This window comes from Podarcis bocagei (genome assembly GCF_964188305.1).
Source record: "Podarcis bocagei genome assembly, chromosome: 1".
Lineage (NCBI taxonomy): Eukaryota > Metazoa > Chordata > Lepidosauria > Squamata > Lacertidae > Podarcis > Podarcis bocagei.
This window is the reverse complement of record NC_138125.1, coordinates 62,111,218-62,135,433: the sequence shown is the minus strand read 5'-3', so window position 1 is coordinate 62,135,433 and position 24,216 is coordinate 62,111,218. Positions and strand designations below refer to the sequence as shown.

At 46.4% G+C, this 24,216-nt stretch overlaps 1 protein-coding gene across 9 annotated transcripts in view; it reads right to left on the bottom strand.

Annotated features, from left to right (window-relative positions):
* Positions 1-24,216, bottom strand: part of NAV2 (neuron navigator 2) — a 535,542-nt gene that overhangs the window by 23,586 nt on the left and 487,740 nt on the right. For all 9 annotated transcript variants that reach the window (XM_081213978.1, XM_081213981.1, XM_081213973.1 and 6 more), the window contains 9 exons: positions 23,917-24,105; positions 14,315-14,367; positions 12,433-12,456; positions 10,888-10,962; positions 8,642-8,725; positions 7,661-7,772; positions 6,559-6,704; positions 3,220-3,392; positions 194-347 (listed from right to left, as the gene is read on the bottom strand). In XM_081213978.1, coding sequence (XP_081070104.1) covers positions 194-347; positions 3,220-3,392; positions 6,559-6,704; positions 7,661-7,772; positions 8,642-8,725; positions 10,888-10,962; positions 12,433-12,456; positions 14,315-14,367; positions 23,917-24,105 — 1,010 coding nt within the window. The remainder of the gene's footprint in view (positions 1-193; positions 348-3,219; positions 3,393-6,558; positions 6,705-7,660; positions 7,773-8,641; positions 8,726-10,887; positions 10,963-12,432; positions 12,457-14,314; positions 14,368-23,916; positions 24,106-24,216) is intronic.

Below are 24,216 nucleotides of genomic sequence, written 5' to 3'. Positions count from 1 at the left end.
GGGAGTCAGTATGCCTCTGAACGCCATCTGCTGAGAATCACAAGCAGGGAGAGTGATGTTGCACTCAGGTCCTGCTTGGGGGGGGGGGTTCCCACAGGCATCTGTTTGCCCCTGTTTGTGAGAATGCTGGGCTAAGCAAGCCCAGCAGGGCTTTTCTAAAGTTTGCATGTGTGTTGCTGCAGTTCCTTCCTACCTGCATTCTGTTCATAGCTTCCCGAAGTTGGTCAAGTTGGTGGGCGGAGCTGAGGGCCTCCAAACGGATATCAGTTAGCTTCATCTCTTTGTCTCTCAGCTCATTTCGCAACTGCATGACTGTTTCCGCTTCACTATCGATACATTCTGAAATTCTGGGAAAAGATAATAACGAGCCGTTCACCGAAGAGCTTGAGAAGCAAAAATTCTGAACGTCAGCAAAAATCAAAAGTGTCATTGCTCTGCTTTCAACCAGATTTTTGTTTGTTCGGGGGGACTTGGCAAAAATGGTGAGATGAAGGGGACCCTATCATTAGGAATGGTCTCAGCCTGCCCAAGGAAAAAAAGTATGATGACAGCCAGCGGAATGAGGGCAGAGAAACTACCATTTTGGTTGTGACCTATACAGAGTTTGTTAAGCTGCTGTTAAACGTACAGTTGTTCATTGGGAAATCTATTCAGCTTGAAAATCTCAGGTAAATTAAGGAGGCATAGTAGCAGCAGTCATTTGGAGATTGATGGCCTCAAAGAAAGATTTAGTACTCAGCAGGTGTAGTGCACAGCTGGGCGCCCCGTATGATTCTGGAGGGCTTTGGAATCCTATACCTTTTCAGCTTACTCTGAACTGTTCAGGCTTTTTTTAAAAAAGAAAGAAAGAAGTACCGTATTTTTCGCCCCATAAGACGCACTTTTTCCCCTCCAAAAATGAAGGGGAAATCGGGGTGCGTCTTATGGGGCGAATGCCTGCAAGCCTCGCACGCCCGGCAGGAGGTCCCACCGGGTGCGCGAGGCTTGGGGCGGCAGCCTGTCGCCCGAAGCACAGGGAGCCCTCGGGAGGGCTCCCCCTGCTTCGGGCGAGTGTCTGCAAGCCTCGCGCACCCGGCAGGAGGTCCCACCGGGTGCGCGAGGCTTGGGGCGGCAGCCTGTCGCCCGAAGCACGGGGAGCCCTCGGGAGGGCTCCCCCTGCTTCGGGCGAGTGTCTGCAAGCCTCGCGCACCCGGCAGGAGGTCCCACCGGGTGCGCGAGGCTTGGGGCGGCAGCCTGTCACCCGAAGCACGGGGAGCCCTCGGGAGCTGCGCTGCGCTGGGCGGCCGCTGCGCTGTCCCTCCCCCAGATAGTCCCTCGCTCTCTCTCCGCACCGCACGCCTGGCACCCACCCCCTCCACGGTGGGCGGCGACCCAGCGGCTCGGATCGGATTCGCACAGCCAGCACTGCAGTGAGAGAGAGTGAGTGAGCCAGGTAGGGGCAGAGAGCTGCGAGTGCGAGCGCCCCCCCAGATGTTGCGGCCGGCCCCCCCTGCACCCCCCACGCTACGCCACTGCCTAAGCCAGTGCCACAGCGGGCTCCCTCTGTGCCCCTTGACCCATGTGCTATTTAGATACTGCCATATTAGGGATGCTTCCCAAGTTCTTTCAGTTCAGGCTAAGAAACTAACTTTGAGGGCCTGCCTCGAATGCAAGGATTTTTTTTAAAGTTTGAGGTTCTTTTGTTCCAAAGTTGTTGAAGCTGGAGAATTCCTAGCTTCTCCTTGGCTGTTTCTGCTAGCCTTCCCCTTCTCCAAAGATCATCCTTGCCTGCTGACATCCTTCAAACCATATCCCCCCATCCTTTTCCTGCCTTGAAGCTGCTGCAGTAGTAGCAGCAATGGTGCATGGTGAGGGGAAGAGGAGGGTGGTTCCCTCCCCTCTCTTTCAGTCTCCCAGACTTTCTGGGTAACAGTGAGGTGTAAGACCATGGAGCACTATGGAAAATATTGCTTCTAACTACTTTCCAGTCCAATGAATATTTTTAAAAAATCCCTTAGTTTGGGAATTCTGTGTTCACAATGGAGTACTTGCCAACTTTTGGTTTTGTTAAGACTGACAAAACTGATGACAGAAACATAAAGTGCCGAGGACTAAGTGATATCAGCAAAGTGCAACCAACTCAAGAAATTCAACTATATAAAGAAACTTTGGATTTCAAGCATTGATACAATACATCTTGATAAAATACAGTCTTTGCTTACATGACTGTCAGGCTGAAAATATTATGTAGGCTGAATCTGGGTAACATTAACACTACATATATCTATTCATAGTGCTCTTCTGCTTTCTAATAAAGGGTACACTCAGAAGCCAAATAAATCAGTGCTGAAGCCCTAGGCAGCCTAGTGCTCTGCTTTTCTCCTCCTTAATTCTGTAGGCCTGTTTATTCCTCAGGTACTTGGTACTTGTCAAGACACGTCACATGCATACTTTGACTGATGACAGGCACCATCATAAAAGACATGATGGATTACATGGCTTTAAGCTTTTGCTCACCATTCAGTACTACAGGGATAGGATAGGCTAGTTTCAGAGTGATGAAAATGAGATAACATAGATAAGTGAGAATTTTAAAAATAAAAATATATGATTCTATGATATCTTAATCTACAGGGCTTTTAATTTCAGGAATGCAAATTTTAGTAATGCCTGATTTTCTCAGAGTCAAGTATTCCCTGTTTTCTAATCTCTACTAAATTCTGTATCTTACCATCACACAGTGATGCAGTGGAAAATCATCTTAACCAAAATCATCTTAACCATGGAGGTTGCATGGAAGAAGAATATTCAACCTTTGCAACACTGTTTACATTCACCATTTCCTGAACCCCTTCAACAACTTTTGACAGCTTCTCCTGAGCCTTATAGTCTTCCTCAAAGCTACAATCTAGAGTGGACGTTTAAAAAATGTCCTCTCAAGATCACTTTGGTGACTTCTGGGTCTGATTTAGCAATTTAAGGTATACTGTGGATAAGTAAGTTTCACTGTATAAATGAACAGCCAAAAGCAAGCAAGAAAAAAGATAAAGCAAATACCCACATTATAGTTGGCCCTGGCTTCAGGTATCTGACTAAATAAACCTCAGCTGAAGAAAATCTACTTAATCCTTAGTGTCTTGTTCTTTTATAGAGTCCACAGAAAAACGGACTCCAATTCCAGCATAAAACAACAGCAACATATCAACAGGAACTCTTTTTTAACATGCAAACTCAACTCACAGTGAATTAGAATGGGACGTTCTCAGTAATGGCGTAGAGACAACTGAACCATTGTGATGCAGTTTTGGCGATGAAGGCAGGGAACAATCCGTCATCTCCTCAATATCTGAATGAGAAGATGCTGATTTGGGGGACTTCTTTTTACCAAATGCTTGTTTGAAGGAACTACGCAGCTGAAAGAAAAAGAGCAGAACAAGAAAGATTATACATAAAACAAACTCTGCTTTATGACGATAAGTAAGGAACAGGAGAAAATAGTTAGCATGCAACACTTTAAAAAATGGTTACAAAAGTCCATTTTGGGCAGTACAAATTGACAATGGAAGTACAGATTGCCACCTTTCTGTTCTGGAAATCTTTACACTGTGTTTAAGAAGGACATTGTCTGAGACACTGCAAAAGTGCTGGCTGTTGACAAGCCCTGTTCTGAAGCACACCTTTCCACTCTGAGACATTGCAAATTCTTTTCGGCTCAAGGACAATTTTATTACGGTGTTATCACAGGTTGCAGTTATGAAATGACATGGCTCAGATGAGGTTATTGATGCTGACAGAGTTAATCATGTAAATGGATTAGTTAGCTTTGTATTTTAAAATTTAAAATACATCTTTCTTACCTCGTTGACCTGCCAGAGGAAGTACAAGCAAAAAGGGAAGCGGGAAGGAAAAAAAGACAAGTTTTAACAGATAAAGCCTGTGACAGGGAAAGTGCCGGATTTCTCAGACAAACATGAACCCCACCCATCCACAAAAGCACACACACACACACAAAACAAATCATTTTACCATGGAAAATAATATTGTAAAGCATGTCATCTTATGATCAGAATAGGCCTGGGACATTTCACAGAGCTGAAAGGATGATGTACAGAGTTCAATATAAATTCACATTGGATGGGATTCACCTAGCCAGTACTGTCAGCAGAAGCCCTGTGTAAGGAGTTCTGCTTGCACAATTGTGCTCTGCCTCCCTGTGCCCCACCTGAAATTGGCTTGGCTGGGGTCAAGGTAACCCCCAGGACAGCATGTGGCGGAGAAGAGGGGGTATTGTTCCATCAGGGAAGCTGCAACGCTTATGCAGACAGAATGATTAGAAGAGCATTATGATGAATTCCACCCATTATATTTTGCAAGTCACCCAAATTATTTCCTACCAACCCAACAAAGGATCTCACATAATCCTTCAAAATGACTTTGCACAAAAGCACCATTCTCAACTTCTCCAACATACATTTGGTCAAGTGCACATTTGTCGGATCTGAACATAATCCCTCAGAATTACTGTACACAAAAACTCTATGCTCATATTGTCTGCCACACATTCTGGTAAGTATATATTTGTAGGGCCTGTACACATGACCATAATCTCTCAGAATCACTGTGCACAAAAGCCCTGTACACAATCCATCAAAGTTACTGACCATAATAACCCTATTCTCATTTTTTCAAGCACATGTTTTGTCAACTATACATTTGTAGAACCTCCTGCACACAACCAGGTCTCCAATCCTGAACACATGCCCTGCATGTATAAAACTGTACATGCGTAGAGACCCTTTCCACTCTTGGTCGGAGGTGCAGAGGTCAGGGAGCCTCAAGGGGAGACAATTCCTCTCCATGTGCTGATTAAAAGAATGCAGGAGGTGAGACTCTGTAAAGTTTCATTGTTGCAGGGGTGGGGAAGTCAACCTTTTCCAAGGAAAAAACCTTAGTGGGCTGAATAGGATCTACAAGTCTTATGTTAGCTAACCCTTTTTATAGGGATAGGAGGCAACATCTCTTTATTTGCTTACAACACACAAAATCCAAAGATGCAAAGGGACTACAGGAACTAAGTTCATCTGTTCAAACTACGATAAAAGCAACGTCACGATGGCAGAGGTAGTATCACAAAAAACGGGATTCGATATCAGATACCTTTCCTCCAGCACATGGGACCTTGCATACAATAAGCGGCGAGCAATGAAGAAATGGGAAGTGAAAATGGTTATTTTGAAGGCTTCTACCACAAATTAAGTTTAAAGACTGATACACGTAGGTCTCACTTTCCGAACGCAATGCATTCCCAGGAAATCATTCATTAGGTTTGCATAGTGAGTTGTTTCCTATGGGAACACTTCTATTCAGTGCTTTCTCCTGCCATGCTTTTTTGCCCGAAATTGCAGCCACCAATCAGCAAAAGCCAAACAAAGGAAAAGCTGATTTGTCCAATCACTCCTGCTCCCTGATTGTACCAAACTCTCTCCCTCTGCCTGTAATGGTTGCCACCGACCAGCAAAAAAACAAGGACGGGTTGGACAAACTCTGGCTATTTGGATATCTGAATCAGCCAATTGTATAGCAAGGTTTGGGTATAATTCTTTGCATTTGGACAACTGAGATTTTGGATAACAAATGTTCTGGTTGCAGGACCTGTGTGTATTTTTGTTTTGCCAAGGCAATAGTCAAAAGAGGGTCCAAGCTATAATGAACATAATACTTTTACTAAGACTACTCAAGAGAGTGGAGCTTTTCCTTATGCAGACAGCTTACACACACATTTATCATGGACACAAATACTAATTACTATGTGACTGCTAGATTTTAGCAACTGATTTCTATTTAAAGTAAAATCCACCACTTCCAACTCCCTGTGCAGATGAACAGCATAACACTCAGTCATAGAATTACTTTATGCTATACTTGATCTTAGCCAAAAGGCTGGTGATTACTTTTTGATGTGAATTCTTAACAAGTATTGTACTGAAATTCACATTTCCACACCTATGGCATGAAAAATTCATCTGGAGGAGCAGTGTGTGTGTGTGTGTGTGTGTGTGTGTGTGTGTGAGAGAGAGAGAGAGAGAGAGAGAGAGAGAGAGAGAGAAACTAATTCTTCCCTTGCATACCATTTTTCCAGTCAGAATTCTTTCCCCTTCTAGGCTGCTGTTGGCCCCATTATATTAAAAATACACCAATTTTGGTGACCATAAGCTGAGACAGAGTCCATACTTCACTGAACAGCACAGTGTAAGGGGTTAAACCACCACTTCAGCTGCTCTGAAATTAGAAACCTTGTAGATGCATTTCAGGGAGGAGGGGGGGGGGGAATTGAGAGATCCATTCACAGATCTCCTGTGGTACATGTTGTCTGGATGTCAACCACTTCCAGCCAAAACTTTGTCAAGTCCTAAAAATGGGCATAAGTTAATATTTATTCACTGGATGTCCATCATACTCATTTTAGTTCAAGGCAGTGCATTTACACAGACTACTTGGCTCATGTACTGTGTTTTCTGTAATGCTGATAAGACACACACACTTCAGTTCATTTGATCTGCTCTGTTGAAGCATACATACCCAGTTCTTTCTTTTCTTTTTCTTGGAGTCACATTCTATGTTGCTTCCCACACTGGAATGGCTGGTTGCGCTGTTAATGCTAGAGACACTGTCCGAGGAGTGCTGCCTCCGGATCCGCAAATCAGTGGTTTGCGCAGTCCCACTTCCTACATGGTAATTAAACCTAGTTAAATGCATTCAGAAATGGCATCTTCCTTTTTCTTCCTATACATGGACATTCTCCCTTGCTGCCCCTTGCTATCACATGCAATCAAAATTGCCTGCCCCACCTTCTTCAGAGCCAGCCCAGAGAACTATAATAGTCCTGTGCTGGTACTGGCTGGGGCACATGATACCGTATTTTTTCGTGTATAAGACTAATATAAGACTAGGTTTCCCCCCTAAAAAATAATGTCAAAATTAGGGGGTGTCTTATAGACGGATACATCCCCCCACTTTCTTAAATCCGAGTCCCCCAAAATAGGGGACGTCTTATACATGGGGGTGTCTTATAGACGGAAAAATACGGTAGTTGTAGCCAAAATATCTGGAGAGTTTAATCACTGAAACTCTGTTCCTCCTACCATACTATATCCTAGCATGGATCCAGAATTGGCCTCCATAGTCACTTACGGACACATCATTAAGACAGTGTTCATGGAAGACAACCTTACTTGGCCATGATTGATTGCCAAAGAAGAAGAAAGAAGACTATCCTAGCATGGCAGAATAACATCACTATGTGGGTGATGGAGCAGGAAGTGAATCTTGACTGCTGAAACAACAGAGCAGCGGTGGTTATGTTAGATGGAAGAGGCAAAGCAATGCTGACTACTGGGTATGGGGACTGTGGCACTGGAAAAGAAACTGCTAGGGAGATGTGGGTTGCAGCAAGGGACTCTACTGTAATATTGTGGGGATTCCTAAGCTACAAGTCTATAAACAGTATTAGTAACAATAGACCTACCACTGCAAGAAATAAAGTTCAGTTTGATGATTAAACACATAGCCTATCTCTGGAAAAAGAACTCTGCAAAACTTTGCATCAGCTATTACCAAGGGGATGAATGCCCTCAGAGCGTTACACTGTTATTGAAAGGGAAGGCTGAAATCTTTCCTTTACCTTTGCAGGTGAGCTCAGGTGTGTTAATTACACCATTTATGGCAGCCTGAGCAGCAGCGTTTTGTTTTTTCAGTAGTTCAATAGTTTTTCTTAACTCATTCAGTTCTGAATCCTGCAACACACAAAAAAACAAACAAACAGAATGAATGAATGAATGTTGCCTCTGGATTTTCTCCAAAGAGTGGCCAAGCAGCCTGTACAGCACTAAAAGTTGAGACCATGCAGTCAAGCTGGATGGATGTTTAATGGGGACTCTAAGGTGAGTCTGAATCTAGTACCTGAGCAGTGGTCAGCATTCGTAACCTGAGGTGTGACTGCACAAGATAAAATTCATAGAAAATGCATTATTTGTAGTTTGCATATATATTACAAACACATGCAAAAAAGCTAAATTAATAGTAATAAAATACTAAGGGAGTGTAATATTAGCCCAGAATACAGCCTGAAGACATCAGTTGGTGTTCTACTGCTGGAACTAAGCAGGTCTGGTCCTGTAAACTCTCTTGAGAATGAAAGACCACCTGGGAACCAGAGGGAAGCTGCTTAGGGCTCTTTGGAGGAAAAACAGGATACAACTGAAATAAGTATTTATTGCTTCCAGTCATTGCATAATTGGTCTCTGCGACCCCTCTAATGTACAGGCACTGACATGCTCATTTTGTGAAAACGATGAGAGACAGGATGAATGTCAGGTTTAAAACATGGACTCAAGAAAGTGCAGGGAATAGGAACTAGTGTCACCAGATAACGTTTAGTTGCTAGTGCAAATGGTCTAATACCTCATTTTCACCCCACCACTAACCAGAGAGAAAGTTTATACTCAGTTGTCACTGGAACGTCAGCAGCACATAGATGCCTGAGAAGTTTTGCTTTATTCTGCAGCCCAATCCCAAAGACATCACTTTACTGCGAACCCAGTTTTAAAAGTTCTACTATGGAATCTATGCTCATGAAAAATGTACAAGGGAGCTTCAGACTTGCCTTCTGTTCTGCTGTCATGGTAAGGCTTTGTAGTCTAATGGTCATATTTCCTAAGCTCTGTTCAAATGCTGCCACGAGGTGAGCCTGTAAGTTGAATTGCATTACACAATCAAGACTGTACCTTTGTAGACTGTTTGCAGAATAATGCAGAAGATAACATGCATGCAGAATGTAATCCACAACCAGCTAGTCAAGAAAGAACAGCACAGACAATTGAAACCTGGCAAACCTAACATTCCTGAGATGACAAAACCATCAAACTAAGTACAGTGGTGCCTCGCAAGACGAAATTAATTCGTTCCGCAAGTCTCTTCGTCTTGCGGGTTTTTCGTCTTGCGATGCACGGTTTCCCATAGGAATGCAGTGAAAATCAATTAATGCGTTCCTAGGGAAACCGCCTTCAGACCAGGTCCGGGGACAGTCTGTCCCCGGACCTCTTCTGAAGGCTGGGGGGGGGACAAGGGCTTTTCTTCCCACCCCCAGCATTTTAAAAAACCCCGGGACAGCGGAGGACTTCTCCGCTGTCCGGGCGATCTTAAAATGCTGGCGGGCGGCATTTTAAAATCGCCCCGGGACAGCGGAGGACTTCTCCGCTGTCCGGGGCGATGTAAAAGCCCCTGGGAAGGCAGGCAGGGGGGACAAAGACTTTCGCCCCCCGCCCGCCTTCAGATGGTGTTCCCGCCCCCCCGCCCGGCTTCGGAGCAGCGTTCCAAAGCGGGGCGGCGGGGGCAGGTGTTCCCGCCCCCCCGCCCGGCTTCGGAGCAGCGTTCCAAAGCGGGGCGGCGGGGGCAGGCGTTCCCGCCCCCCCGCCCGGCTTCGGAGCAGCGTTCTGAAGCGGGGCGGCGGGGGCAGGTGTTCCCGCCCCACCGCCCGGCTTCGGAGCAGCGTTCCGAAGCGGGGCGGCGGGGGCAGGTGTTCCCGCCCCACCGCCCGGCTTCGGAGGAGGTCCGAGGACAGTGGGGAAGACACGATGCGCTTCCCCGCTGTCCTGGATATTTCCCTATGGGCTGTCGTCTTGCGAAGCAAGCCCATAGGGAAATTCGTCTTGCGAAGCGCCTCCAAAACGGAAAACCCTTTCGTCTAGCGGGTTTTCCATCTTGCGAGGCGTTCGTCTTGCGAGGTACCACTGTAGCCACAAAATAACCACTGATGCTTCTGCATCTGGGTCTAAGTGTCACCTGCCATGAGCTTGCAGTTCCTGGCTTGGAGCTGTGGTAACTGCTCCAATCAGTCATAGCAAAGTGTCATAAACTGACCTATGAAGTCTCTTCTGGCCTCAGGTATGTTTATACATGGTGAATCAGCTTAGGATGGCAACTTTATAACCACTTCCTCCAAGCTAAGGAAAAGCCATGACAAATATTTATCCCGTATCAATGTGGTACAGTAAAGCCTTGTGCAGTCATTCCAGCATTGTTCATCATCAGCACATAGTTGCCTTAACCTAACTAACTGTTCTCACATTCACCGTGAAAACAACCATGAAGAGTATGATAACACTGGGATATGTGGCTCTTGCTCCCTCTGGCCCCTATAAAAACAAGCCTGGCTGAACAAGTGAGAAAAAAATGGGAGAAAATAAAACAAGCTTAGAATTGACTACATGTGTTATGAAGCTAAAATGTTTACTTAAAAAATACTGGAGCGAGTAATTCCCGCTTGAAAAGATCTGCCAACAATTCAAAGAACCAGCGAAGAGTCTCAATTCAAATATTAGTAGGAAAAGAGGCATTTAAAGGGGGAACAGTTAGTACATTCCAGAGTGCTGATTAAGGTGATCTCTCTGTTAGATTTGGATAGTTGATGTGAAACCAGCCCAAAGGATCAAAAGATGTTGCTCTTTGACAATTGTTCCAAGGATAATATCTTAGTGGGTGTTAATTAGTACTGTATTAATTAATTGATCAACACAACCACCCCACCCTATGCCCCCCCAGATCTACTAGAGGGCTTGGGGAGCCCCTAGAACAGTTTTAGGGGGACACAGGGAGAGGAGGGGGGAGAGACTCTGCTGCACAAGCGTAAATACTCACAGTAATGGGACACATTATTTGGATACCACCCAGTTAGTCTAAAATGTGTTATGTTTAATAGTTAATGTATTTTTGATACCAAACTATATCCGAAATTCTTATAAACCAGCTCACTGTTTATCACCAGATTGCTTCTGTCTGTCTGTCTGTCTGTCTGTCTGTCTATCTATCTATCTATCTATCTATCTATCTATCTATCTGTATTGTACTCACATTGGCAGTCAACTGTGTTGTCAGAGCCGAGACTTTCTCTTGGGATGCATCCAACTCCCTCCTTAGCTTGCGAATCTAAGTATTATATTTCAAAGGAATATTTTGTTTGATGAAACAATTTTCAAAATTAAGTTACACAAAAATGAGAAAACGTATCTACCTGCTTTTGAAAAAGATGAGAGAGGAAAATGTAAACAGGAATCCATATCCAGACCAAACTTGAAATGACAATATTCATAAACTAGTAGGCAGAGGTTGGGAATGACTTTTTGGCAGAGGGCTGGATCAAATAGTGCCCAACCCTCCACGAAAGCAGCTGGATTTGCATTTGGCTCCAAATTTAAACAGCGATTAATGTGAGCTGAGGTTGCAAAGGAACAACTGGGCTTGTGTGGCTTAAGGCTGTGCTTCTGATTGTTCCTTTGCAGCCATGCCTTGCATTTGGTGTTTTTAAAATCTGGTGCCAAATGGAAACTGTGCTGATTTTGGCAGGGATCAGATTCATTTGGGAAGTGTGACTGGGAGCTCTTGAGCACAATCAATCCCACCTGACAGAAGTGTGGCTTGAATTTGGTGCCAAACTGAAATGGCACACCACTGCTGCAAAAGAACTCTTGGGCCTCCACACTGTTTTTTAAAACACAAAGGAAGCAGCTATACCCACACCATGCAAATTAGATGATAAGGTCTGTAGAAAACTGAGATAAGCACTAAAAAAGAAACCCAACAAGGAAATTCAAACAACACACACTTAACAGTGTGAAGAATACTGCAAAGCATACACACTGGTGGGTTTTCTCTCTCCAGCAGGAACTGGTAAGTACTGATCCCATGCCCAGTTCTTTGCTGAGGCAGGGCCAGAGATTCCTAAGGTATGTTGTTTGACCATGACTGAAGGATTGCTTGAACTGAAGTGATGGTTTGAACTCCATCATTTTTCTAGTCTTCCCCCAGCTCTTGTCACTGAAACAAAAGTTTACACTTGAAGATGGGGAGTAATATTACTGTACAGATGCCTAGCCAGGCTGTTCAGTGCCTTTAATTCCAGTGTGTCTAGTCTAGTTTTGGTCTGGAAAATGAACAGCCTGAAACTTGGAAAAGGAGACACAAAATAATGGGTGCCAAACTGAGTCTGAAAACATCTAAGACCAGTGATGAACTGCGGACATCAATAAGTACAATAGCCTTTTCTTAGCCTACGAACTTAATGTAACTCTCAAGGCCAAGAAATACAAATATGCAAGAACCTTTTTTTTGTATGAGCCAGTCTGTGTACCATTTATGACACTGGGTACATACAGCCCTCTTACATGCACAGTTCTGCATATAGGAGGGAGCCTGACAGAGTTGGCAAGAAGAGATTTACTCATGTGGGAAAAACATATGGGAAAGGGCAGGATACTGCAAGACACTGTCTTAGGGTCATTGATTTTACAAAAGCTGAGACTATTGCCACCATGAATGCCAGACATGTTATTTTTTAAGTGTGCCTGCCACTGAAGGTGGAAAGGTTACTAATATGAAAGACAAGGAACTCTTCCTTACCTCTGACTGACATTTCTCTTCAGGCTGGAAAAAAGAATTAAAAATGCTTTGTTAAAGTCATATGGATTATTTATTTGATACCAAATAATATTGTCCAAAAACAAAGGGAGGAAATTAGATGATTTCACATGCTTACGTATCATAGAAAGTAACAGGATGTAAGGGCACTGCTAAGCACAGAAATTCTTTTGGTGCAATTTAAGTACCGTATTTTTCGCACCATAGGGCGCACCGGACCATAGGGCGCACCCAGTTTTTAGGGGGGGAATTCAAGAAAAAAAATCTTTTTCCCCCCCGCAGCCCCAAAGAGCAGCGTACAGGCTGCACACAACCTCTCCCTGCCGGAGGGGTTGCGTGCAGCTATGGATCAAGCCAAGGCAGCGAGCGGGATGGATCCCGCTCGCTGTTTTGGCTTCCCCTAGCCCCGTGCAGCCTCTCCCTCTCTCCTTGGCAGAGGGGTTGCGCGCAGCTATGGAGGAAGCCAAGGCAGCGAGCGGGATGGATCCCGCTCGCTGTTTTGGCTTCCCCTTTAGCCCCGTGCAGCCTCTCCTTGGCGGAGGGGCTGCACAGGGCTTTCCTGGCTTTACTGGGAGGTGGGGGGATTCCCTCACCTCTCCCAAAAGCTCGCAGAAGCCGTGCAAACCCTTTAAAGAGATCGCGGCTTCTCCTGGCTTTCCTGGGAGGCGGGGGGATTCCGCCGCCTCCCGCAAAACCGGCAGAAGCCGCGCGCCTTTTAAAAGGGCTGCACGGCTTCTCCTGGATTTCCTGGGAGGCAGGGGGATTCCCCCGCCTCCCGCAAAACCGGCAGAAGCCGCGCCCCTTTTAAAAGGGCTGCACGGCTTCTCCTGGATTTCCTGGGAGGCGGGGGGATTCCCCCGCCTCCCGCAAAACCGGCAGAAGCCGCGCGCCTTTTAAAAGGGCTGCATGGCTTCTCCTGGATTTCCTGGGAGGCGGGGGGATTCCCCCACCTCCCGCGAAACCGGCAGAAGCCGCGCGCCTTTTAAAAGGGCTGCACGGCTTCTCCTGGATTTCCTGGGAGGCGGGGGGATTCCCCCACCTCCCGCGAAACCGGCAGAAGCCGCGCGCCTTTTAAAAGGGCTGCACGGCTTCTCCTGGATTTCCTGGGAGGCGGGGGGATTCCCCCACCTCCCGCGAAACCGGCAGAAGCCGCGCGCCTTTTAAAAGGGCTGCACGGCTTCTCCTGGATTTCCTGGGTGGCGGGGGGATTCCCCCACCTCCCGCGAAACCGGCAGAAGCCGCACGCCTTTTAAAAGGGCTGCACGGCTTCTCCTGGCTTTCCTGGGAGGCGGGGGGATTCCCCCGCCTCCCGCAAAACCAGGCTCCCCCCCCGCCAGCCTTCTAACCAAGTCGGGGGACAGCGGGAAGGGCGCGCTGCGCCCCTGCCGCTTTCTCCCGAGTTTGCGGGGCTGGCGACGGGGAGGAGCAGGCTTCTCCCCCCGCCAGCCTTCTAGCCAAGTCAGGGGACAGCGGGAATGGCGCGCTGCGCCTCTCCCGCTGTCTCCCGAGTTTGCGGGGCTGGCGACGGGGAGGAGCAGGCTTCTCCCCCCGCCAGCCTTCTAACCAAGTCGGGGGACAGCGGGAAGGGCGCGCTGCGCCTCTCCCGCTGTCCCCCGAGCTTGTGGGGCTGGCGGTGGGGCTCTCCTGAAGCCTGGAGAGCGAGAGGGGTCAGTGCGCACCGACCCCTCTCGCTCTCCAGGCTTCAGCGAAAGCCTGCATTCGCACCATAGGACGCACACACATTTCCCCTTCAGTTTTGGAGGGGAAAAAGTGCGTCCTATAGTGCGAAAAATACGGTATGTTTAACATTTTGTGTGCCCAGTTCTGAGCATTAAGATAGTCATTTCCGTTTTATGACACTCACCGTTGAGTAAATAGATGATGTGCTTGAAACCAAAGAGAGAGAGGATCCATGCACTAAAGGAAACATAAAATAAGCAAATTGCTCAACTGATTCCTTGTGTACAACACAGTAAATGACAGCAGATAATTCACTGTGGATGCTGCTAGCAGGTTTAACATTTCATCAGCAGCCTATTAAAAAATTGCATCACCAGTCATAAACATATTTACTCAAAAAAATCTTTGCAGAAGTGTCAAGAAGTAAGCTGAAATAAATGGAAGCATTATACAGAGCATACCCAAAAATGATCTCAAAATAAAGCTTTTTTTAAATTTAAAAAATCATTATTGGGATGTAAACATTTGCCTGCCTCTTATGTTTCATACATTACAAAGTTATGATAGTGCATGAAAAATGAAACAGAAGATGATGAGAAGCAGACAAAGTAAAGGTTAAACTGACCAGTCCAGTTTCACCATATGGTTGGCCTGAAGCATAAACAGCAAAAGGGAGTTAAAAGGTTTTATAAATAAAGAAGGCTGAATATTTAGGTGTTAATATAGGTAAAGACTCATATTAAGACAGCAAAGAGGAAAAAATGAATATATTTTGACATTTTCTCTAGTGCGGGTTTCCCCATTCTGGTGCCTTCCAGATGATGCTTTAGCCGAGATTCCTGCACTGCAGGGGGTTGGACTAGATGTCCCTTGGGGTCCCTTCCAACTCTACAATTCTATGATTCTAGGGACACAATATTAACATCTGGAGGGCACCAAGTTGGGGAAGTCTTTTCAAGGGGGATAAAAGTGGGGGAAATACAAAAAATATGCTATTGCAAAATAAACAATTCAACTGGTTTAGAAACAGATTTTGCTGTAAAAAGTAAGTTTCTTCTAATGCTATGAGTACGCAATAAAGCTGTGTTATGCAAAATGCAATTGCCTTAAGCATGTCTAGATATGTGGCTGAAAATCTGCCATCAGCAATAACTAGTACAGAGGCCACGAGACAAGCTGCTTCATTATTGGCCATCCCACTTCTCTCCCTTGCAACAAGACAGAACCTATAGATCCTGTTTCTTTTACACAGGATCCCCTTAACCTCCCTCCCGCCTCTGTACCAGAAAAGACGTTTCAAACCAAGGTCCCAGCATGTTGCTTTTCTTATAAAACACATTAATAGCCTGTGCTACTTCAGAGACCGCTGAACTCACATCAGTCCAAAGAGCACAACCAATGTTCAAGGATGATGAAGTTGCAGTCCAACACCATCTGGAGGGCCACAAGTTCCCCATCCCTGCAGTAGAACATTAAAACACCCACCCACCCACCCACCCACCCACCCACAGGCTTTGGGCTAATTAAGCAATTTATGCCTTTTAAACCATAAAGTATTGTTTTTGTTTGTTACTTATGTTATGTATTTTTTGTGCTTTTTCTATCGTGAACTGGCCTGTGATCCTTGGATGAAGGACAGTATAGAAATTTAATAAGCAAAATAGTAAAATAGCAAATCAAAAAGAGCTTCCCTGAGGCAAGACTTAACAACTGCGTGTTTATTGCACTAAAGAAAATAAATAAATAAAAATCTGGAAGTGCCAATAAACAAACAACAAACAAAAGGGGGGAAAGCCCCAAGAACCAATCTGTATTATTAAAAACGATTTCCACAATGACAAAGAAAGAAGTTTAATATGCAATTTACATCATGGGTTGAATCAAGTTTAGAGTACACAAACTAAAATCAATGGAACTTTAAACTGGAAGTGGTTCTATGCGCATGATACAAATTTAGCCCAGTTCAGGAGCTTAGTCCCCATGGGACTATTGAAAAGATGCAGGCTAGCTCTACCTGAAGGCACATGATCAATTTTAAACTGAAGTGGGCTTGGTTGTATGGTCATTCTACATGGATGGGAATCGAAATCCCAATTGCCGTCCTTGCTGAAGGAGCATCACCTGTGTGCATCCATAGCTCTGCTGTCCTTCAGAATGATGCTGACCACATGTCATCTGGATGTGTGGCTGGCATATGTCTCAGTGTCAAAGGGGCACAGCTAGCCTGTGCGTTCTCAATATAGTGGTACCTCGGGTTAAGAACTGAATTTGTTCCAGAGGTCTGTTCTTAACCTGAAACAGTTCTTAACCTGAGGCGTGCTTTCATTAATGGGGCCTCCCACTGCCGCTGCACCGCTGGCACGCAATTTCCGTTCTTGTCCTGGGCCAAAGTTCTTAACCTGGAGCAACCACTTCCTGGTTAGCAGAGTTTGTAACCCGAAGCATCTGTAACCAAGCGTCTGTAACCCGAGGTACCACTGTAGAGAGTACCTGATTCGGGCTACAGTAATATTACATTTCACAAGCCCAGTAACCATATATCATTAAGTTCTTTCTTTCAGTAGCAGCTCCATTCTGCTATGTCTGGCTTCTTTGGAATTTTTTCTTGTAAATTTGAAATAAGATTGTGTTAGACATTTCCAACTATTTGTAAGGGGACCTTTCCAGGAAAATAAATTCTATGGTGTGCTCATAATCCCCAAGTAAGAAAATGATTCTGTCTTAAGTAATTTAATTTTAAATTAATCAAATACAACTAATATTTTGGTAGCTTCTTAGTAGACCTAAATGTGTGTGTGTGTGTATAAATATATATGAAAATCTGAATACTGATTGTGATTTTCTCTTGCTTCAGAACTGTATATTAAATTACTCTACTTTTGGACTTATATTAATCTTGGCATGCCAAGCATTTTGCATATTTCATTCTGTATTGTGATGGGATGATTAGCTGCTTGTGCGTAAAATCGTGGTCCCTCTGAGTTTGTGCAACTCCACAAACCGCTGTGTGTGACAGAGCTCCTCAAACATGTCTGCCCTAGTCACTTGTAGATTCCGACAGTGGTTTTTTTCGGAATCGTCTCCAGCATAAGAGCTCCTTAACGGAAACCCGCCTTCTGGACTCACGGCGTGACAGTTTCCGGCGAGGCGTGGGTCTCCCTATGGGAGCTTCAGATACCTCCCCACTGTTCTCGCTGGAAGCGTCTCTGAGCCCTCCCTCCTGCTCGCATTCCCTCAGAGATCCACTCCTCCCCCTGCTGGTTCCTGCTTCGGCTGTTGAGTCTCTTCCTTCCTCCCTGAGCCCCTCCACCACCTGTTCCTCCGATGGCAGTTCCCTGACATCCACCTCCCCTCCAGGGCCCCCCTCACCCCTCCCATTTCCTCTCCTCTGGGAGGTGAAGAGGTAAAACCCCGAAAAGAATCTTCTTCATCTTCCGACGTCTCGAACAATTCCCTCCATCGATCGCCGTCCTGGCTCGCTGAATCCTCCTCCTCCTCGGAATCTGTGAACCCCTCCAACTCCTCTTCTTCGTCGGTGGTGGCAAAGTATTCCCTCCGGAACCTCGCTACAGGCTGAGGTTTACGTGGGAACCTCTGATGAAAAGTTTCTATTAAAACTTCGTCATTGACATCCTCTGCCCTAACCCAGGTGTTTTCCGACTCCGGTTCCCCTTCCCACATTACCAAATACTCTACTTGATCTCCCTTCCACCTGGAATCGAGGATCTCCGCTACATTGTAGCTTTGTTCCCTTTCCTCCATTGCTGGTCCCCGAGTGACCCTCCCTTCTCTGTCCCCTTTATACAGTGACAGCAATGACCTGTGGAAAACTGGGTGCAGCTTCATGTGGTTCGGTAACCGGAGTCTGAAAGCCACTGGATTGACCTGTTGTGTGATTTCAAATGGGCCCAGTCTTTTGGGTCTTAACTTCTTACAACCCCCTTTGAAGGGTAACCCTTGGGTTGACAGCCACACTTGGTCCCCCACCCTAATGGTTTCACCTTCTCTCCTGTGTTTGTCTGCCTGCCTCTTATATTCCTCCTTGGCCCTGTCTAAGTTAAGTTGGAGCTGGCGATGGATAGCTTCCATTTCTTCTACGAACTGTTCGGCAGCTGGAACGCTCCATCTCTCCCCTTCCCCCCCTGGGAAAGCCCTGGGATGGCACCCGTAATTTGCCAAAAAGGGGCTCATCCCCGTGGACACGTTCTCCGCATTGTTGTAGGCAAATTCCGCCAATGCCAACTTCTCCACCCAATCATTCTCTCTGTCATTGACGTAACACCTCAAATATTGTTGGAGGATGCCATTGGCTCTTTCCGCCTGCCCATTGGTTTCAGGATGCCGGGCAGTCGAGAAATTTACCTCTACATGCAGTAAGCTCATGAGCTTCCTCCAGAACCTGGAAGTAAATTGTTTCCCCCGGTCTGAAACCACCCTCAAGGGGGCGCCATGCAACCTAAACACATTTTCTACAAACAATTTAGCGGTTTCTTCTGCCGTGACCGCATGCGAGCAGGCTATAAAGTGTGCCATTTTGGTTAACAGGTCAACCACAACCATGATGGCTGTTTTCCCTCTGGACCTTGGCAGATCAGTCATGAAATCTATAGCCACTGCTTCCCATGGTCTTTCTGGTGTGGGTAGCGGTTCTAATAACCCTGCCAGCGCCCGCCTTTACCCTTTGGCTCGCTGGCATTGGTCACAACTCCTCACATACTCCCGCACGTCTTCCCTGACCTTAGGCCACCAAAATTCCCTGGTCACCAGCCACATGGTTCTGTGTTGCCCAAAATGCCCCGCTGTGGGGCTATCGTGCAGCTGCTTGAGTACCTTCCCCCTCAACTCTCCTTCAGGTATATATAACGCTCCCTTGTAGTACAACGCCCCGTTTCTCTCCTCAAAACCTCCGGGTTTATCTCCCTCCCTCCTGAGTCCCCTGAGTTTGTCCTGTGCGTATTCATCGTTCTCCGTTCCCTCTACCAGTTCTCTTTGCCCCACCAATGCCGCCCCACACACCCAGCGGTCCTCTGGAATGACATGTCTCTCTTCGGGTGCTCCCTCCCCCTCCAAATATTCAGGTTTACGTGAGAGAGCGTCCGCCCTAACGTTCTCTGGGCCTGGCACATAACAAATCTCAAAGTTAAATCTGGAGAACTCCTGGGCCCATCTCAACTGCCGTTGGTTGAGCACTCGTGCCGTTCTCCAATACTCTAGGTTCTTGTGGTCAGTGCACACTTGCACCTTATGTTGTGCGCCAATTAGCAGGTGCCTCCATCTCCGAAAAGCCTCATGGATAGCAAGAAGTTCTCGATCGTACACCGTGTAGTTCCTCTCGGATTTGTTCAGTTTTCGTGAAAAAAAAGCACACGGTCTCCACTCTGACTCCTCCCCCCCTGGCTGCAGGAGAAGCACCGCCCCAATGGCTCTGTCTGATGCGTCTGTTTCGACTCTCATCTTTTTTTGTAAATCCACATGCAGAAGTTGTTCTTCAGAGGCGAAGGCCCTTTTTAGCTCCTCAAAAGCTCGCTCCGCCTCCTCAGTCCAAACAAATTTCTTCTTACTGCTGAGACAGTCCGTTATGGGCGCCGTCAGGTGGGCAAAGTTTCGGATGAACTTACGGTAAAAGTTCCCAAACCCTAGGAACCTCTGCACATCCTTCTTTGTTTTGGGAGTTTTCCATTCCAGCACTGCCTGGACCTTGCCGGGATCCATAGCCAATCCCTTGTCTGACAGGCGGTATCCCAGGAACTCTACCTCCTTGGTATGAAACTGACACTTCTCCAGTTTCACCCACAGCCGGTTGTCTAGCAGCCTGCGCAACACTTCTCTGACGTCCCTCACATGCTGCTCCTCATTCTCAGAATACACCAACACGTCATCCAGGAAGGCCACGCAATTCTTGTAAAGCAAAGGCCCTAGTACGTGGTTCATCAGCGATTGAAAGCACGCTGAGCCTGCTTGTAATCCAAATGGCATAACGAGATATTCAAATGCCCCCAAAGGGGTGAACATGGTGGTTTTCCATTCATCCCCTTTCCTTATACGTATCAGATTGTACGCCCCCCTTAGGTCCAGCTTGGTAAAAATCTTTCCCTTCCGCACCCTGTTCAAAATGTCATCTATTCTAGGCATGGGAAAGGCCAATGGTTCTTACACTGCGTTTAAGGCCCTAAAGTCACACACAAGTCTCGGCTTGTCCGTGTTTTTTTTATCCACAAAAAACACTGGGCTACCTCCCACTGCCCTTGACTCTCTGATGAAACCCCTCTTCAGGTTCTTGTCAATGAATTCTCGTAACTCCTGCATTTCTCTGTCTGACATGGCATACAACTTGCCTGCGGGGAGCTGCGCCCCAGGCAGTAAATTGATTTGACAATCAAAGGGTCTATGCGGGGGTAGTTGGTCAGCTTCCCTTTCGCTGAACACATCGCTGAGATCTGCGTATTGTCGTGGTACCATCACCTTCTCCGTTACTTCCGTCCCTGCTAGGGTAGCTTGGGCTCCTGCTGAACCCTTTCCCTCCCTGCAGTGTTCTAAGCAATGTGCGGAACCAAAGGAAACCACTCTCTGATGCCAGCCCACCCGTGGATCATGTAACGCCAGCCAGCTCATCCCCAAAATAATGGGAGCCCCTCCCAAGGTGGCCACATTAAACGCTATCAGTTCTGTGTGCCTTGCCACCTTCATTATCATTGGGACGGTCTGCAAGCTGACTTCCCCTCCCAACAGCTCCCTGCCATCGATCATAGTCACCTGTAGGGGGTTGCTTAAAGGGATCGTCTGTATCTGGTGCTCAGCTGCAAACTCTTTGCTCATGAAATTGCAGGAGCTGCCTGAGTCCAACAGCGCCTTAATCTTCAGAGGGTATCCGTTTTGCAACTCTAGTGACACTTCTATCACTAGGGCAGGTTTGGGAGGTTCTGGCGTGGGCACTTTCACTGCTCTTTGGCCTGGCTGCTGTGCCCCGACGGTGGCAGCCAGGCGTTGGCTTTTACTTGCTCCGATATCTCTTCCACTCCTCCCTCAACAGCTCCCACCATTCCTTGCCATTCCTTCCTCTGGGGGCAGACTCTGGCAAAGTGACCTGGCTGTTGGCAGAGATAGCATTTCCGGGCGCCTTTTCCCTCCTTCCTACCCCCTTCGCTGGGCTTTGAAACTGCGCGCGCGCTGTTCCGATTTCCATCGGCTCTGCCGGCGGGAAAGCTGGCTCAGGAATGTCTGGAATGCGGAACTCCTTCCAACGTTCCCCTTTACCTTCCCGCCTCTCCAAGGCTCTCGCCTCCTGGCGCGCTCCTATGGTCAGCGCAGATTTGGTCAGCTGATCCATAGACACCGCCCTGGGGCTCCGGGACAGTTCGTCTTTCACAGCCGAAGAAAGACCTTCTTCAAATAGCATCTGAATGGGTGCCGCCGATAAGTCCCACCCCAATCTGTGAACCAGCATGGTGAACTCAGTCCAGTACTCACGGACAGATCGGCTTCCCTGCTTGCAAGCCATTAGCTGTCTGCGCACCACTCCCTCCTCAATATCGCTGGAAAACATGAGATCCATTGCACGAAAGAACTTCATGGTGTCCTTTAGGACGTCATTGTGTGTTGCCATCAGGGGTCGAACCCAGTCCCTCGCTCCCCTCTCAAGATGCCCAATCACGAAAGCAACTCGCGATTCCTCGTCAGGGAATTCATCAAACTGCACATTGAGGGCATATTGCATCTCTGTCCTAAAGGCATGGTAGTCCTTCGGGTCCCCCCCAAACTTCTGCACCAATCCTGGTACCTTTCTGGTGAACTGGGTGGCTCTCCCCTTCTTGTCTGCATCCTGAGCCCTTCTCTCCTCCAGCCTAGCCGTCTGCAGCGCCAATTGGATTTCCAACACTCGGTACCTTTCTTCCAAGCTTGGACCAGCTCCAACCCCTGCTCCTTCGGTTCCGGCTGGGTCGCTCATGATGCCTTCTCCTGCACAGGCAGCGTACAGAGACTGTCAGAATGCTGTGATGGGATGATTAGCTGCTTGTGCGTAAAATCGTGGTCCCTCTGAGTTTGTGCAACTCCACAAACCTCTGTGTGTGACAGAGCTCCTCAAACATGTCTGCCCTAGTCACTTGTAGATTCCGACAGTGGTTTTTTTTGGAATCGTCTCCAGCATAAGAGCTCCTTAACGGAAACCCGCCTTCTGGACTCACGGCGTGACAGTTTCCGGCGAGGCGTGGGTCTCCCTATGGGAGCTTCAGATACCTCCCCACTGTTCTCGCTGGAAGCGTCTCTGAGCCCTCCCTCCTGCTCGCATTCCCTCAGAGATCCACTCCTCCCCCTGCTGGTTCCTGCTTCGGCTGTTGAGTCTCTTCCTTCCTCCCTGAGCCCCTCCACCACCTGTTCCTCCGATGGCAGTTCCCTGACATGTATGCTCTCAATTTCTCCTTTATTACAGGTTATAATTCTCATAGCGTGCCATAGCCAAAGGAATGAAAATAGTTTTAAATGCTATTATGAATTAAACTAAAAATACATTCATTGCCACTGTTGCATTGTCCACATAATTTGTGGGAAAGGGCAAATCAGAATATCATATTGGCCTATTGATGATTTAATAGTTTGACATGAAAGTCAAGAAGCAAAGGAATTTTTTTGTCTTAACTCATGCCCTTAAAACAACTATTTGTTTTGCTTTCTTCCATGGCATTCATAATAATTTTATAACATGTATTGCAATACATACAAGGACACAGCAAATTCTAACTTTGGCTGGGAAATTTGGCAGTGTGAAATGGAGCGGTAGAGCCACCACCATATTCGAAGCCCTGACACTAATGCTGACCAAGTAAGGAGGAGGGGGCACTGTTTTTAATTTTTTCACTGTACCAATTCCAGGCTGATGCAGCAAACATGATTAGAGAGCTCTTTGAGAGCCAGAAACCAGCAGTTCCTTGAACGGTCCACCTTCACCCGACTGCCACCTATTAGGGCCTAGAACTGCAGCACGAAATAGCCAACTGATTGATCTCTCTCAGCAAGACAATGCTTAAACTAGGTGAACAGGTTATGAATCCAAACCAGCACTTCAGCTTTTGAAAAATAGCTGGTTTCTAGGCAACATTGCAACTTCAAAGGAAAATCCTGAAAATATGATGTTGCATGTGCCATAACTGAACTTTCTCAGGTGAAATCATTATCCACAACGACAGGCACTCACAATCGACATCTGACAGACAGTATGAGAAAGAAGCCTGAACTATGGAAGACAAAGATCTACACTGTTCAAGTTGGGAAATTGCTACTTGGAACATCTTGAACTGAAAGGTAAAGGAAATGAATTTTAGAGGCTCTTAAAAGGTACAGAAAATGGCACCATTCACATTTATATACAGAGGGAAACAATAAGCAGTTGATTATGAAATGTTGTGCATCTTAAAATGCAAGGACACAAATATTTATGCAAGGATATTATTTAGTAAGAACCATTAGGATTTTACGAGGTATTTGACAGAATGTGTTGACATCTGAAAGCAAAGGTTAAATGTTTTAGTGGTCTTAGGCAAATTAGTATCACATTAGGACTCAAGTAAAACATTCCCATCACCTCTGTTTACCTCAATTAACAATTTTTTTAAAAAAAAAACACCTAGATTTTATATTTGCAATTTTACTTAAATATAAACAAGTCAATGTTAATCAACATTATGGTTAAACACTTGAGAAACTTTAATAATGTTTGATTCAGTTTATCCCCCAGCAAATTTCAATCGGAAACTTGATCCAACTTTTGAAAAAGATTTTCAGCTCACTTACCCTCTTCAAAGCCATCCCGGAATGACCCCGAACGGCTCATTGTCCTGCTCTTTTCATCCAGTGACATTGAGCTGTTCCGGAACCGGGTGTCACTGTAAGGATCATAAGGGCCATCCGCATTAGAAAGACTGTGCGTCCGTAGCATGGTTGGGTTTGACAAGCTCATCTGGGCTGCTGTGGTGGGGCTTGCTAGAAAGCAAGGCAGACACAGAAAGTTCAAAAATCTATGCACATGCAACTACCAAAAGCAGCAACTCTATCACTACAAAAAGGTATCAGTCTCTGTCTACATCTAATTAA